Genomic DNA, 16,465 nt, shown 5'->3' with positions numbered 1-16,465 from the left:
AAGTGTTTTGAAGCCATTAGAAATTAGTGTAAAGAAGTAAATATAGTTATACAGAACTATTTTCATTATGGAGTTGATTTTAAAAATACATGCTACAAATCAGTATGTGTAGTAACACTCTATTTTATAAAATGAAACACACATATTCACATATGTATATGCATAGAAACAAAACTTCAGGAAGTTTATTAAGAACAGGTTAACACTATTTCTGGTTGGTGACAGTGTAGGTGATTTTTTAAAAAATGTTTTGTATATCTATATTTTCTAATTTTTCTATAATGAACATGTTTCTTATATGAAAAAACATTAAAAAATATTAAAGATATAAAAATATCACCAAACAAGAAATATATAAACTGACAAGATTTTAAAATACAAAATGAATAATATTAAATTTACAGTTTAAAAAGAAATCCTCTTCTAAGAAAAGAACTAAACTATATAATCCAAATTGACCTACTGTTTTAGAGGTTCAGATATCATATTATTTCCCGTAAGTCATAATATTAAAGACAGTGACCAGAAAATGCAAATAAATTGTTTAATAATAAAATATACTCTCACTTACACTTTAAAAGGTTCGAAGGGTTACAGATAGAATGCTGATGGTAAAGAGAAAAAAATCATGTTGAAAACAATATTAAAAACTTGAGATACCAAAACACATTGTCTTATCATCTTTGGAGTTGTTGACACAAAAATCACTCTAACTAGAACTCAGGAGCGATAACAAAATGAGATAACTATAGTCATTCTAGTTGATGTTGTTGAGGGCAAAATAATATCCAGCTTAAAATATTGACACTGCGTAGTTTTACTGAAAATATGATTTCATCTTGATGGCTAATTTGCATATCCTCACAAGTATAATATGTTTCAGAGAGGCTATGGATATAAGCATTCAGCTTTTCATCCCTCTGTGAAAAGAAGGGGAAAGAAACTCAGTGACATGAATGGAGAGATCCTTGGGCATGCAGGCGCATGCTCTCTCTCTCTCCTTTTGCAACTGCAGAAGTAGAGCAAGAACACACAGTTATTGAGAAGGATTTGCATTTGGCAAATCCTTTATTGTCCCCCCCCCCCCCCCCCGAACAGATTCCTCCAGGAAAAGAGTTATTGCAAAGTTTTCACTCAACACCCTGAGTTGGAGTATAACTTATTCTAGAGGCCAAAGAAAAAGAAGCCACGCGGTTTTTCATTTAAGTTTGAAAAAATTGAATTCTCTGTTCACGTGGGTTTGAAAATCAATCCCTTAGTCTTTAAAGAGCACAGGTGGCCTCAGAAGGTTGTAGTTAGATCACGCAGACACACTGAACTTCTCTGCCTTGATCCTGTGCCATAGACTCCATCCAACTGTCAGCGTACAAAGACGGCTCCAAAGCAAGCCAGAAAGGCAGCCGTTTCCATCACTCTCTTCTCTTAGTCATCTCCAGGAGGAAAATCTCTGTAGTAGCTTGTCTTCTGGACACCAGGATCCCTCCCTTCAGGAGGGAAAATCATCTCATGGTACTTGCTAAGAAGTGTGTGTTGTTTAGAAAGCTGATCCCCCAATATAAGTAATTGTTCATGTCAGATTCAGATTTAACAAGTAGTACTTATGTGCCAGGTGATTTATATACTTTTTGTTAATCCTTAAAACAACTCATCAAAGTTGGCATTAAAATTCCTATATTATAGAAAATGATATGACTCAGAAGAATTAAGTGACTTGTCAAAAAGTACCCAGCTAATAAGCATCAGAGTCAAAATTTGAACCCAGATCTGAGTTTATCTGACTTCTTCAACCAGTCTCCTCACCTATTTCCACCAACATAACAAGGGCGCCAGCAACTTTTATGGAGAAGAGCTATGGATCAGACACATGTAGTACAGAACTTCAGGGTTTATTCCTTTCACTCCTGTGAGAATCTGATGTGATAGTCACGAAATACGAAAGCAGAGAACCAAATCTTACCTGAAGGTGGAGATGAAAGACAACCAATTCTTCTCAATGTGCTCAGCGAGAGGCTGGACCCCACTCCAGGGACTGAAAGAAGAAACTGAGGTGAATTCTACAGCAGCTCTGAGCAGTTCTGCCAGGTGGGGAGAGCCTGGCTAGACACAGACAGAGCAGATTAGGGGAAAGAAAAGATGAAGGGCATGGTCTCACCCCTGGGCAATTTCTTTTCTTTCCTCTTTCCTCCTGGCCTCTTTTCTCTGGCAGTCTGCAGAGAACAGGCCACGCTGGCAAAGCCACTGACGTGCATCTCAGCTCCCAGGGCACAGAAAGAGCTGAAGCCTTTGAGCCATTTCTTTGCAATTTGCTGCAAGTTTAAGGCCACACGTGATAAAGCTTTCTTTATGGGAGAGAGTGAAAAAAGAAAAGACCACTTGTGATCTTACTTGCTGATTCCCAGAAAACACAACGCTGTAGGGGGCAGAGAGTAAGGGAACAGAAGCAAGAGGAGGGACGGAAGTTTGTAACAAAGATTCCTCCTTCTCCTTCCAAGTTTTTAAGCCAGCCGCTCCTTGAGGACATCGCTGGGATCCTTCAGTTTTAAAAAAATGGCTCTTGAGCTAAATCTCTGCCTGGTTTCTTTTCCCACTTGGATTCTAGAATCTGCAGAGATCACATACCAGCTCAGAATCAAGGCTCTGCAGAGTTCTCTCCCGAAAGAGTTAATTCTCAAAGGGACATGATCAGTTGCTCACATCCACAATTTCTGAGTCTTGAAAATAGAAAAAAAGAAATTGAATTTTTGGCATTCAGTTGTTTATTCTATCTAAATTCCAAGGAAAGAGAACTCCTTACACTGAGAAATTCTACAATTCTAATAAATTCTTTTTCCAAGAGTACCATTTTAGAGGATTTTGAGCAGTATTAGCTTGTACGTGGTTTATACTAATAAATGAATTTGCTACTGGAATTATCCAAAAATCCACTATATTCTTAAATGGCTGTAACTCTGGCCTGGTCACTTAACTTTATCGAGTTTCAACTTCTTCCTCTGTAAAGAAGAATTTTCTATATATATATAAATAAAAAGATTCACAGGGTTGTTTTAAAGATTAAATTATATCATGTATTCCAAAGCACATTGCAAATAACAAAGTACTAAATGACCAGAGGTATTATCATTACACATATAATTTCAGTTCACATAATGGTCAGGATCACTAATCAATATTCAAATATTATTATAAACACTATTACAAAAAAATTAAAAAGAATGCAAGGCAAATAAAGAAAATAATAAATCTTGCAATGAAGCAATGATGTATCCAGACTCTTAAAAACCAAATGTTTTATTTTAGCAATCAAACCAGTCTTTGCCATCAGACACAGTGAGCAAACATCATAATAGGTCTTACATTTTTCAACGTACCTAACAGGTGACCTTTGGTGCACTAAAGGGGAGACAGAATTTACCAGCCAAAAGTGCAAAGGGCCTACTTTTCCTCACCAAGAAATGCAATTCTCCCCTGAGAGTGTAATTTGGTCTAATAATAAGTGTATAAGTGTATATAAGTGTAATAAGTGTAATAATAATAATAATAATAAATAATAGTAAGTGTAATAAGTCTTCCAAACTTGCTCAAATTCAGTCTCTAACCTGATTCCTTTTCTGACCTCTTCAGTCTACAGCTAATGGTACTATTTTGAATGTACATAATACTTATTTTACACGATATTTGGAGTTTCTCATATCCAGCCTTGCATTGTATTGCATCCTACTTTCATCCTCTAGATCAGGGGTCAGAAAACTTTTTCTGTAAAGGGTCAGATAGTAAATATTTTAGGTTTTGAACGCCATACAATCTCTGTCACAACCACTCTGCTCTGCCATTGTAGTGTGAAATTAACCATAATTGAACGAATCATAACTGAATGAATTTCCTAGAGCTGCAGTAACAAAGTACCACAAAGTGGTTGGCTTAAAACAATAAAACTTTTCTATCTCAGTTCTAGAGACTAAAAGTCCAAATTCAAGGTGTCGGCAGAGCCATGCTCTCTCTGAAACCCACAGGGGAGAATCCTTCCTTGCCTCATGTACCTTCTAGTATTTGCTGACAATTATTGGCATTCCTTGGTTTATAGAGTCATCACTTCAATCTCTGCCTCCATCGTCATATGACCATTTTCTCCCTGTGTTTCTGCCTTCTCCTGTTCTTAAAAGGACACTAGTCATATTTAATTAGGGCCCACTCTAATGACCTCACCTTAACTTGATTACATCTGCAAAGACCCTATTTCCAAATAAGGCCACCTTCACTGATACAGGGGGTTAGGACTTCAACGTATCATTTTTTAGGGACACAATTCAACCCACAACCCTCATATTCTCACATCGCTCCTTACCTGAGTTGAGCTTAATGCAATCATTTTAATCACTCGCTTCCATACAGCCTCAATTCTCTTGTCCATCTATCACTTTGTTGTTCTTTGGCAAACCACAGTTGGGTTAAATCCAACTTTCTGTCTACTCTGTGGCTGCATCCACATTGTTTTAAATGGTTGAAGACCAACTCACTAATATGCCCTCAGGGCTTATTTTAAATTTATGACCAGCAACCTCACTGTGCCTTACAAGCATTTTTAAACATAATACCTTTTAATAACCCAATCACTTTTCCTCACTCCGGAATGACTTCTCTTCTCAAACCTTCAACATTTCTTTCCCAACTCTCATTATCAGCTGATGACCTTGCAGAAGGAATTCACTAATGGAATAGAAAAAATCAGGAAGGAAATATTGCAATGTGCCATCGCCACATTTACCCTCCACTTACATGTATATTCCTATTATCTGTCTTCTGTTCTGTTCCTGTGGATCTACGGTCCATGTTTCTAAGTCCAAGCTTTTGTCTATACTCCTTCTCTAAAATTCCTCTTCTCCAATCGTTTTCCACAAATTCTAATTAGTTTCTTGCCTCCACCACTCCACCACAACTACTTTCATCAGTAACATCAAAGACCTTCACATTAATAAATCCAATGATAAATTTCCAGAACTCATTTTAATTGCTCTATTAGCAGAACTGTGTGCCATTGATTCTGCACTTCTCTTTGATCTATTGTCTTCACTTGGTCTTCAGAAAACCACACTCCCTTAATTTTCCTCCTCCCTCACTTGTCATTTGCTCTTGGTCTTCATTGCTAGAGTACCCCACAGTTCAGTCCTTGGAATATGGTTTTTGCTCTACCTACACTAACTCTCTTAGTGACCTCATCTAATCTCATGGCTTAAAGTATCACTATGATATAAGATAAACGAGGTTAAGAAAAACTTTGTCGTGTCAAATTTGAATTAGGGTTTTTCAGCCTGAATTATATATATCCTAATTCTCTGTGATGAAAAGATCTGGAAACAATGACAACCAAGTAAGCCGTAAGTGCAACTAGCATGGAACTGGGTCTATAAATGCCATAAAAAAGGAACCATGATTTCTTGATATGTGACTGTTACCAGGACTGGGGATATAAGATGGGCCTGGAGTATCTTGTCGTACCAAAAATCAAGGAGGCCTTGAATACTAGGTTGTGCCACAAGGACTCAATGGCTAACTTGAACGAGCTCCAGCTAGTCAAATATAGGAAAATTTGAACATCAATAAGAATAATAATTATAATTGTTGAAACATATAAAATGTTTAAATTTATGAATCCATAATAACACTACAAAAAAATTACATGGTCACCTTTGGATGATTCTAAGGAACCACTTCAATACATTTAAAACCGGTACTTAGGGGAAAAAATGTTCATTTATCCTGCCTTTCCTATTCATTATGTTCATTCAAATTATTAAAGTGTAAAGACAAATTTCTTTCTATGGAAGTATTCCAAATAGTAAACAAAAAAGGGATGGGAGAATTAGAATATCATAATTTTCAAATCCTTAATGAATTAATGAATCTAGTTAACAGTTGTCAATGACCAATATATCATAAAAAAGAAGCAGCCATTTTGAACACGTAGATGGAAGTTAGAAACTTGAAATACCACCTTTGAATCAGCCCTCCTCCCTATTTCCAAACAAAACAAATCTTACCAAGCCTCAGTTTAGATCTGAATAGCATAATGTTCATTAAAAATACAGGGAAGAGAAGATCATGTTAAACGACACTCTAAAGATGCAATCAGCAAAATCCAAAATGGAGAATCTCATTAGGACAAACAAATCAGGGTTTTTTTTTCCCAGCAAAAAAGGGCAAGAGGAAAAGGAGATGGGCCCAGTTAAAAGAGAGGCAAAGACGTTAATAGACATCTCACCAAAGAAGATACACAGATGGAGAATAAGCATATGAAAAGATGCTCCCAGTTACTTGTCATCAGGAAAATGCAAATTAAAATGGCAATTAGATACTATTGCATATCTATTAGACTAGCAAAAATCTGGAACACTGACAACACCAAATGCTGATGAGGATGCAGAGCAAGAGGACTCTCATTCATTGCTGGTGGAAATGCAAAGTGGTATAATCACTTTGGGAGAGAGTTTGGTGATTACTTACAAAACTAAACATATTCTTGCCATGTGATCTAGCAATCACAATTCTTGTTATTTTCCCAAAGGAGTTGAAAACTGATGTCTACTCCAAAACTTGCACATAGATATTTATAGCAGCTTTATTCATAATTGCCAAAACTTGGAAGCAATCATGATGTCCTTCAGTAGGTAAATGGATAAAAAAAATGTGGTTCATCTAGACAAAGGAATATTATTCAGTGCTAAAAAGAAATGAGCTATCAAGCCATGAAAAGACATGGAGGAACTTTAAATGCATATTACTAAGTGAAAGAAACCAATCTGAGAAGACTACATACTGTATGATTCCAATTATATGACATTCTAGAAAAGGCAAAACTATGGAAACAGTAAAAAAGATCAGTGGTTGTGAGGGATTGGGAATAGAGAAGGGATGAATAGGTAGAACACAGAGGATTTTTAAGGGAATGAAAATACTGTCTGGCATCATATATTTGTTCAAGGGCATAGAAGGTAGAATACCAAGAGTAAACCTCATGTAAACTATGCCTTCTGGATGATAATGCTGTGTCAATGTAGGTTCATCAGTTGTAACAAATATACCACTCTGGTGGGAGATGTTGATAAATGGGGGGTGGGGGGGGGTTGTGTGCACGTAAGGGCAGGGAGTATGCGGGAAATCTCTGTACCTTCCTTTCAATTTTGCTATGAACCTAAAACTGCTCTGAAAAACAAAAAGTTTTAATTAAAAAAAAAAGGAGATGGGGAGAATTGTAAATTGAAAGACACTTAAGAAATGAATTGATGAGTTACAGTGCATGGACCTTGTTTGTACCCCTATTCAAAAAGAAACAATCTATAACGAGAAAATTTTATAATCTTCTTGAAAGATTTATAATCTCAGAAATGTGAACATTGTGTGGATATTTGTTTCACTGAGGAATTTGTGTTAGTTTTTTTAGAGATGATAAAGGTGTTGTTATTGTTTAAGGGCACATTTTTTAGAAGTAAATACTGAATTATTTACAAATAAAAGGACAAGATGTGCTGGATATTTTCAAAATAACTTTGAGGAGAAGTGCTAAACATTTGGAGGTATAGATGGAACAGGATTGGCCATATATTAATTGTTTGAGCTGGATGATGGGTGCTGAGTTTTCACTATACTACTTCTCTAATTTGAATAGTTTTGAAAATTTCCATAATTGGATTTTAAATAAATAATAGATTAAAAAACTGTTAGTGGATGAATTTTGAATTCGTTTCTATAATTGACCTCGAGGCAAAAATTGATATATTTAACATTTATTTTCTACTATCCATTCAATGTTTTCTTTGCTTTCAGTAGGCATTTCAGCTGGTTGAGGTTACTCACTGATGGGATGACCCAAAACTTCATTCCTGAAGGGTCAGAGTCCTTAGTGGTCCTGCCTTTATTAGGTTGTACTAATACAAATTTAATTAATACTAATGGATTAAAGTACTAATACTTCCTTTATTAAGAAGTACTAAAAGGTCCATAGAGAATCCTCCGGATTCTAAATACAATATTTCTTGCCTCTATTTTGTAGCAGAAATCATGTTTCAGCTTAATAAATTGGGATCAGTCACCTCCTCTTCCAATGCTTCAGCATCACGAGAGAAGAAAATGTTCAGGTGGTAGCCTCAATTCCACGGCAATGGAACCATCACGTCCTCTGGTGAAAGTATCTCTCTTTTGCAAACTACTTCCTCTGAACAAGCAGAACCAAAAGTTTCAGAGATAGGAAGCAAAATAAGTTAGTTCTTAGGCATAATAGTGAGGGAAACAACTCCTACTTCCACCTCTTCATTCCAATATATGTGTATTTTGGCTGTAGGACAAACAGCAACATATATTGGTAGATGGTTCAGAGTATATGCTGCATTATATCTGACCATATGCCAATCTCACAGGGTTTACAGCTGGCACGCTACCTCAATTTTCAATAGGCTGTTCCAATATTCTCAAGACTAGATTTTTCCTGCTTTCCCCATTGCTATTGCTGGCTTTTGCGATTGAACTGCCAGTTTCACTATGGGCATGAGCTTCCATTATGTGGAACGACTGTGTGCCCTATATGCCTTCATTATCTTCACTGTGTTCCTCATCCTTTTCATGATTTGCAGAAGACAGGATTATAGCCCCCAAAGATGTCCACTCCCTGGTCCCCGGGAAACTGTAAATATCTTGCTACATGGCAAAAGAGACTTTTCAGATATAATTACTATTAAAGAGTTTAAAATAGGGAGAAGATCCTGGATTATTTGGGCCCAATATAAGCACATGAGCCCTTGAAAGCAGAGAAACTTCTCTAGCTAGAGACAGAAATGGTGCAGCAGAAGAGGAAGTCAGGAAGTCTCAAAGTATGAGAAGGACTCATGTGCCATTGCTGGTTTAGAGACGGGGTGGAGGTGGGGGGCAGTTATAGGAGCAATCCCAGGAGGAATGAGATGGCCTTAAGAAGCTAAGAGAGGTTCCCAGAGGACAACCAGCAAGGAAACAGGACCTCAGCCCTACAATCTCAAGGAACTGTATTCTGCTAGCAAGCTGAATGAGTTGAGAAGCAGATTCCAGAGACTTCAGAGAAGCAACCAGGCTGGCAAACACTTGATTTCAGACTTGAGCAGACAATGCAACCAAGCCCATCCGTATTTCTGACTGACAGAGCTGTGAGCTAATAAATTGGCATTTTTTAAATTCTTTTTTCAAAAATTATTTTATTGAGGTCATATTGCTTACAACATTGTGTAATTTCAGGTGTACATTATTATACATCAGTTTCTGTATAGACTGCATCCTGCTCACCTCCAATACTCTAGTTTTATCCATCATCTTGCATTTGTACCCCTTTGCCCCTTACACCCTTCCCTCAATCCCCCTCCCTTCTGGTAATCACTAATCTGTTCTCCTTATGCATTTGTTTGTTTATTTTCCACATATAAGTGAAATCATAGTGTTTGTCTTTCTTTGTGTGGCTTATTTCACCTAGCATAATACCCTCAAGGTCCATCCATGTTGTTGCAAATGGCACGATTTTGGTTTTTATGGCTGAGTAGTATTCTGTTGTATACATATGTCACATCTTCTTTATGCATTCATCTGTTGATGGGCACTTGCTTCCACACCTTAGCTATCATGAATAATGCTGTGATGAACATAGGGATACATAAATCTCTTTCATTTGTTGATTTCATGTTCTTTGAATAAATACCCAGTAGTGGGATAGCTAGATCATATAGTATTGCTATTTTTAATTTTTTGAGAAATCTCCATAATGTTTTCCATAGTGGCTGGACCAATTTCCATTTCCACCAGAAGTGTGAGGGTTCCCTTTTCTCCACATCTTCTCTAACAGTTGTTATTTTTCTGTCTTGTTAATTATACCCATTCCAACAGGTGTAAGGTGATATCTCACTGTAGTTTTGATGCGAATTTCCCTGATAATTAGTAATGTTGAACATCCTTTCATTTGCCTATTGGTCATCTGTATATCTTCTTTGTAAGAATGTCTGTTCATATCCTCTGCCCATGTTTTGATCAGGTTGGTTGTTATTTTGTTGTTCAATATGAGTTCTTTATATATTTTGGTGATCAACACATTGTCGGATATATGATTTGCAAATATATTCTTCGAGTTAGTGGGTTGTCTTTTTGTTTTGTTCATGATTTCCTTTGTCTTACAGAAGCTTTTTAGTCTGATGCAGTCCCATTTGTTTATTTTTTCTTTTATTTCCTTTGCCTGAGTAGACATGGTATTTGAAAAGATACTGGTAAGGCTGACGTCAAAGAGTGTACTCCCTGTATCTTCTTCTAGGAGTTTTATGGTTTCAGGTTTTACATTCAAGTCTTTAATCCATTTTGAGTTAATTTTTGTGTATGGTGCAAGATAATGGTCTACTTTCATTCTTTTGCAAGTGGCTGTCTAGTTTTCCCAACACCATTTATTGAAGAGACTTTCTTTTTTCCATTGTATGTTCTTGGCTCCCTTGTCGAAAATCAGCTGTCCATAAATGTGTGGGTTTATTTCTGGGCTCTCAATTCTGTTCCATTGATCTGTGTGTCTGTTTTTCTGCCAGTACCATGCTTTTTGATTACTATAGTTTTGTAGTATATTTTGAAATAGGGAATTGTGATACTTACAGTTTTGTTCTTTTTTACCCAGAATTTCTTTGGCTATTCAGAGTCTTTTGTTGTTTCATATAAATTTTATGATTCTTTGTTCTATTTCTGTGAAGAATGTCGTTGGGATTATGATTGGGATTGCATTGAATATGTAGATTGCTTTAGGTAGTTTGGATATTTTAACGATATTTATTCTTCCAATCCATGAGTATGGAATATCTTTCCATTTCTTTATGTCTTCTTCAATTTTTTTCAATAATGTCTCATTGTTTTCAGTGTATACATCTTTCACTGCTTTGCTTAAATTTATTCCTAGATATTTTATTCCTTTTGTCGTGATTGTAAATGGAATTGTATTCTTGATTTCTCTTTCTGCTAGTTCATCATTAATGTATGGAAATGCAACTGATTTTTGTATGTTGATTTTGTACCCTACAACTTTGCTGTAGTTGTTGATTATTTCTAATAGTTTTCTGATGGATTCTTTAGGGTTTTCTATATATAGAATCACGTCATCCACAAACATGAGATTTTTACTTCTTTCTTTCCAATTTGGATATGTTTTATTTCTTTTTCTTGCCTAATTGCTCTGGCCAAAACTTCCGGTACTATGTTCAACAAAAGTGATGAGAGTGGGCACCCTTATCTTGTCCTTGTTCTCAGAGGGATGACTTTCCATTTTTCACCATTACATTTGATGCTGGTTGTCAGTTTGTCACACATGGCCTTGATTATATTGAGGTATTTTCCTTCTATATCCATTTTATTGAGAGCTTTTATCATAAACGGATGTTGGATCATGTCAAATGCTTTTTCTGCATCTATGGAAATGATCATGTGATTTTTATTCCTTATTTTGTTAATGTGGTGTATCACATTGATTGATGTGTGGATGTTGAACCATCTCTGCATCCCTGGAATAAATCCCACTTGATCATGGTGTATGATCCTTTTAATGCATTACTGTATTTGATTTTCTAAGCTTTTCTTGAGGATTTTTGCATCTGCTTCATGTTGTCCTTGTCTTGTTTTCGTATCAGGGTAATGTTGGCCTCACAGAATGAGTTAGGAAGTGTCCCATCTTCTTCAATTTTTCAGAATAGTTTGAGAAGGATAGGTATTAAATCTTCTTTGATTGTTTGGTAGAATTCTCCAGAGAAGCCAGCTGGTCCTAGACTTTTGTTTTTTAGGAGGTTTTTGATTACTGTTTCAATCTGTTTACTTGCAATTGGTCTATGCAAATTCTCTATTTCTTCTTGATTCCATTTTGGGAGGTTGTATGATTCTAAGAATTTATCTGTTTCTCGTAAGTTATCCAACTTGTTGGCATATAGTTTTTCATAGTGTTCTCTTATAATCCTTTGTATTTCTGTGGTATCCTTTGTAATTTCTCCTCTTCCACTTCTAACTTTGTTTATTTGAGGCTTCTCTCTTGTTTTCTTAATGAGTCTGGCTAGGTTTGTCAATTTCGTTCATCTTCTCAAAGAACCAGCTCTTAGTTTCCTTGATCCTTTCTATTGTTTTATGTCTCTATTTCTTTCATTTCTGCTCTAATTTTTATTACTTCCTTCCTTCTGCTGACTTTGGGCTTTGTTTGTTCTTTTTGTAATTTTGTTAGGTGTAGTTTAAGGTTAGTTATTTGAGATTTTTCTTGTTTGTTGTGGTAGGCCTGTATTGCTATAAATTTCCCTCTTTGTACCACTTTTACTGCATCCCATAAGAGTTAGTCTGTTGTGTCTTCATTTTCATTTGTCTGTAGTTATTTTTTTATTTCTCCATTGATCCAATGGGTGTTCAGTAGCATGCTGCTAGTCTCCACATATTTGGGACTTTCTTAGCCTTTTTCTTGTACTTGATTTCTAGTTTTATATCATTGTGTTTGGAAAAGATGATTGACATGATTTTAATCTTCTTATATTTATTGAGGATTGCCCTGTTTCCAAACATATGGTCTACTTTTGAGAATGTTCCATGTGACTTGAGAAGAATGTGAATTCTGCTGTTTTTGGATGGAATGGTCTATGTATCTCTATTAAGTCCACTGTTTCCTTGTTGACTTTCTGTCTGGATGACTTATCCATTGATGTAAATGGGGTTTTGAGGTCCCCTACTTTTATTGTGCTACAGTTAATTTCTACCTTTAGGTCTATTAATAGTTGCTTTATATACTTTGGTGCTCGTGCCTTAGGTGCATATATCGTCATAAGTGTTGTGTCCTCCTGGTGTAATATCCTTTTTATCATTATATGTTGCCCCTCTTTGTTTCTCATTATCTTTTTTATCTTGAAGTCTACTTTGTCTGATGTAAGTATGGCAACATCTGCTTTCTTCTGTTTGCCATTAGCTTGGAGTATCATCTTCCAACCCTACACTCTGAGCCTGTGTTTGTCTTTAGAGCTGAGATGTGTTTTCTGGAGGCAGGATATTGTGGGGTCTTGATTTTTAATCCATCAAGACACTCTGTGTGTTTTGATTGGTGAATTCAATCCGTTTGCATTTAGAGTGATTATTGATATATGAGGGCTTAATACTGCAATTTTATCTCTTGTTTTCCAGTTGTTCTGTATTTCTGGTTTTTTTTGTTACTGTTGTTGTTGTATTTCTGACTGCCATTTCAGCTGGGTGGTTTTCTGTGATGGTTTTCTCAGTTTTCTCTTTATTTATGAATTATGACTCTGCTCTGATTTTTTGTTTAGTGATTACCATGAGGTTTGTATAAAAGATCTCAAAGATGAGATAGTCCATTTTCTAATAGCCTCTTATTTCCATTAGCCTAGGCTGGTTCCATCCCTTTCCTTTTCTCCTTCTGAGTTATTGTTGCCACAAATTATTCTTTTTTGTGTTGTGAGTTTGCAACTAAATTGAAATTTTATGGTTATTTTTTATGCCATCTTTCCCTTTATCTTTTATAATTGTTTGCTAACCTATTCTGACAGAGAGCTTCAGTTTTCTGATTTTGTCTGTCTATTAATTTTCTTGCTCAAAGCTTCGTAAATCTTTGCCTTTTTGTTTCAGGTAGGAAGGCTCCTTTCATCATTTCTTGTAAGGCAGGTCTAGTGGCAATGAACTCCCTCAGCTTTTGTTTACCTGGGAAAGATTTTATTTCTCCATCATATCTGAAGGATCATTTCACTGGATAGAGTATTCTTGGCTGATTGTTTTCGTCTTTCAGTATTTTGAACATATCATTCCATTCTCACTGAGCCTGTAAGGTTTCTGCTGATAAATCTGCTGAAAGCCTGATAGGTTTCAGGTTACTTTCTTCTGCATTGCCGTCCTTAATATTTTTTCTTTTTTATTGACTTTTGACAGTTTTAATATTATATGTCTTGGAGAAAGTCTTTTTTGCATTGATGTAATTAGGAGCTCTATTGACTTCATATACTTGTATGTCCAGTTATTTCTCCAGGTTTGGGAAGTACTCAGCTATTATTTCTTTGAACAAGCTCTCTGCTCCTCTCTCCCTTGCTTCTCCCTCTGGGATACCTATAATCCTTATTTTACTTTTCCTAATAGAGTAGGATATTTCTTGAAGAATTTCTTCATTCTTTTTAAATCTTAGTTCTCTCTCATCCTCCACCTGAAGCATTTCTAGATTTCTATCTTCCAGGTCACTCCTCCATAAGGTCTGTTCTATTTTTTATGTTTTCTACTTATTTTTTTTATCTCATTGTGTTCCTCATATCCAGAATTTCTATATTTTTTTTTTTTGAGGAATATTAGCCCTGAGCTAACATCTGCTACCAATCCTCTTCTTTTTGCTGAGGAAGATAGGTTGTGAGCTAACATCCACGCCCATCTTCCTCTGCTTTATATGTGGGCTGCCTGCCACAGCATGGCTTGATAAGCAGTGCATAGGTCTACACCTGGGATCTGAACTGGTGAACCCCAAGCCACCTAAGCAGAGAGCATGAACTTAACTGCTACACCACTGGGTCAGCCCCTGTATGATTTTTTTCTTAAAGGCTTCAGTCTTTTTGGTAAAGTGTTCCTTCCATTCATTAATTTTATTTCTGGGGTCATTGAACTGTCTTTCTGTGTTTTCTTGTAACTTACTGAGTTTCTTTATTACAGCTATTTTGGATTCTCTGTCATTTAGATTATAATCTTCTGTGACTTCAGGTTTGGTTTCTGGAGAGTTGTCATTTTCCTTCTGTTCTGCAGTGTTACTGTAGTTCTTCATGGTGTTTGATGAATTGATCCTCTGCCAGTGCATTTGTGGTATTATCTGGCCACAGATTCACCTGCCACTGCTGGGATTGCAGGCAGGGGCAGTGTCTTCTGTTCCCACCCTGTTTGCTGGTAGTTGTGCTTGTCAGGCCGCTCTGTGTTTACGTGAGTTGGCTGTAGCTTCTCAGTGTGCGGATCGCGCTTGCACAGGCTGGCTGCTCGGTTTGATGGCCAGGTCCAGCTAGGATGCTCCACTCAGTAGGCAGGGTACCTACCCAGGCTGAGCTACTACTGCTCAGTGGGGAGCATTCATGCAGGCAGGCCCTGTGGTAAGTGGGTGCACCCATGGCCTGGGCTACCACTCTGAAAGCATTCACATGCCGGCCAGGTTGTCCCTACCTTCATTCACATTCATACCACTGCTATGTGAGGATCTGTGACCTAGATTGCTGCTGCTGGGGAGGGGGAGGGGTCTGCTTCCTTAGTTCCACTGCTTCCTGCAGGTGTAGTCCACCAACCTTCAGATATATAGCTGGGTGGATCTCTCAGGCATCCTATTGTGTTGTGTAGGGAATCCTCTGTTGGGTAATGGATGTCCATTTAGTTGTAACTTACAGGGGAGAGACAAAGTGAACAACTCACTCTGCCATGATGCTGACATTACTCCATCAAGTTCGCATTGTTTTAAGTCATCAAGTTGGTGGTAATTTATTAAGGCAGAAATAGAAAATGGATATATCATCTTTATCTACTTTAAAGTCCCTGAAGACCAGAGACCAGGCCTTCAATGGATTCACCTTTGGCATCTGGCAGGGGAATGCCAGTCAAATTGACAGTAGAGCAAGGAGTGATTCCATCCTGAGTGTTAACTATAAAGTATGAAGCAATACCATCCCCCTACTCCTATCCAGCTCTTTCTGTCCCAGCAGCCCAGAGGACCCCAGACAGCACAGGCAGATTGACAATTCTTCAAATCTGACAGATTTCAGCAGAGGTGGATCTGAGGCTCCTTACCTTAAGCTAGCAATGATGTCAGAAAGAATGGTCAGGACATGAAGTAGCTCCAGGATTAAAATAAGCAAGACTGTTGCCTAGATCTATCCTAACAAACAGAAGGTTCTCTAATTACTTAACAACTGATTTGATCTGATTTTTATTTTCATTGGTCAGGGTGTGGTATCCATACCCCATGCTCCACCTCATGTGGTTCAGCGGGTGGAGGGGTGATCTGTAGCATTGGACAAAGTATGGAATAGGGTGATCAAGGATACACTAATCTGATCACTGAGGCTTTCTATTTCAGGCAGTGGCTATGGCTGTCCTTTTCCTCTGGCCTGGATTTCAGGCTCATTAGACCTTACCTATCATCACGTCTCTTATCCTATTATGTAAATTAACTTTTCTTCACCTAAGACCAGTTTTGACAGCACCGTAGCACAGGAAGGAGATGAAGGTGCAGACTGGATACCCAGCCATTGCCTGCCTTCCACTGAGGACCAGAGTATCACCACAAGAGGAAGGCCCGAGAGGGAGAAAAATCACAACTGAAGAAGACATAGTCAGTCTAGCCCGTTGTGCTGTGTGTAGTTGGAAGAATTTGTGCGTGTGTGTGTACAAAGTGAGAAAGAAAATATATGCATCCAGAGTAGGTAAATACTCCACTCATATATAATTTGCC

The 16,465-nt window shown here is 37.2% G+C and overlaps 1 protein-coding gene across 14 annotated transcripts in view; it reads right to left on the bottom strand.

Moving 5' to 3' along the window:
* The window catches only part of SLCO1C1 (solute carrier organic anion transporter family member 1C1), a 64,655-nt gene extending 62,065 nt beyond the window's left edge, over positions 1 to 2,590 (bottom strand). For 4 of the 14 annotated variants that reach the window (XR_011540010.1, XR_011540009.1, XM_070619255.1 and 1 more), the window contains exons 1-2: positions 2,153 to 2,590; positions 1,958 to 2,029 (exon numbers count right to left, since the gene is read on the bottom strand). Coding sequence is in view for 1 of the 14 variants with exons in the window: in XM_070619264.1 (XP_070475365.1) it covers positions 1,958 to 2,029; positions 2,153 to 2,249 (169 nt within the window). In the remaining 13 variants the exon portion in view is untranslated. The other 10 variants (XR_011540007.1, XM_070619257.1, XM_070619259.1 and 7 more) reach the window with 6 other exon arrangements.
* Positions 2,591 to 16,465: the final 13,875 nt, after the last annotated feature.

Source organism: Equus przewalskii, chromosome 5 (assembly GCF_037783145.1).
Source record: "Equus przewalskii isolate Varuska chromosome 5, EquPr2, whole genome shotgun sequence".
Classification (NCBI taxonomy): domain Eukaryota; kingdom Metazoa; phylum Chordata; class Mammalia; order Perissodactyla; family Equidae; genus Equus; species Equus przewalskii.
Note: the sequence above shows the minus strand (reverse complement) of the source record. Positions and strands in the feature narration are given on the sequence as shown.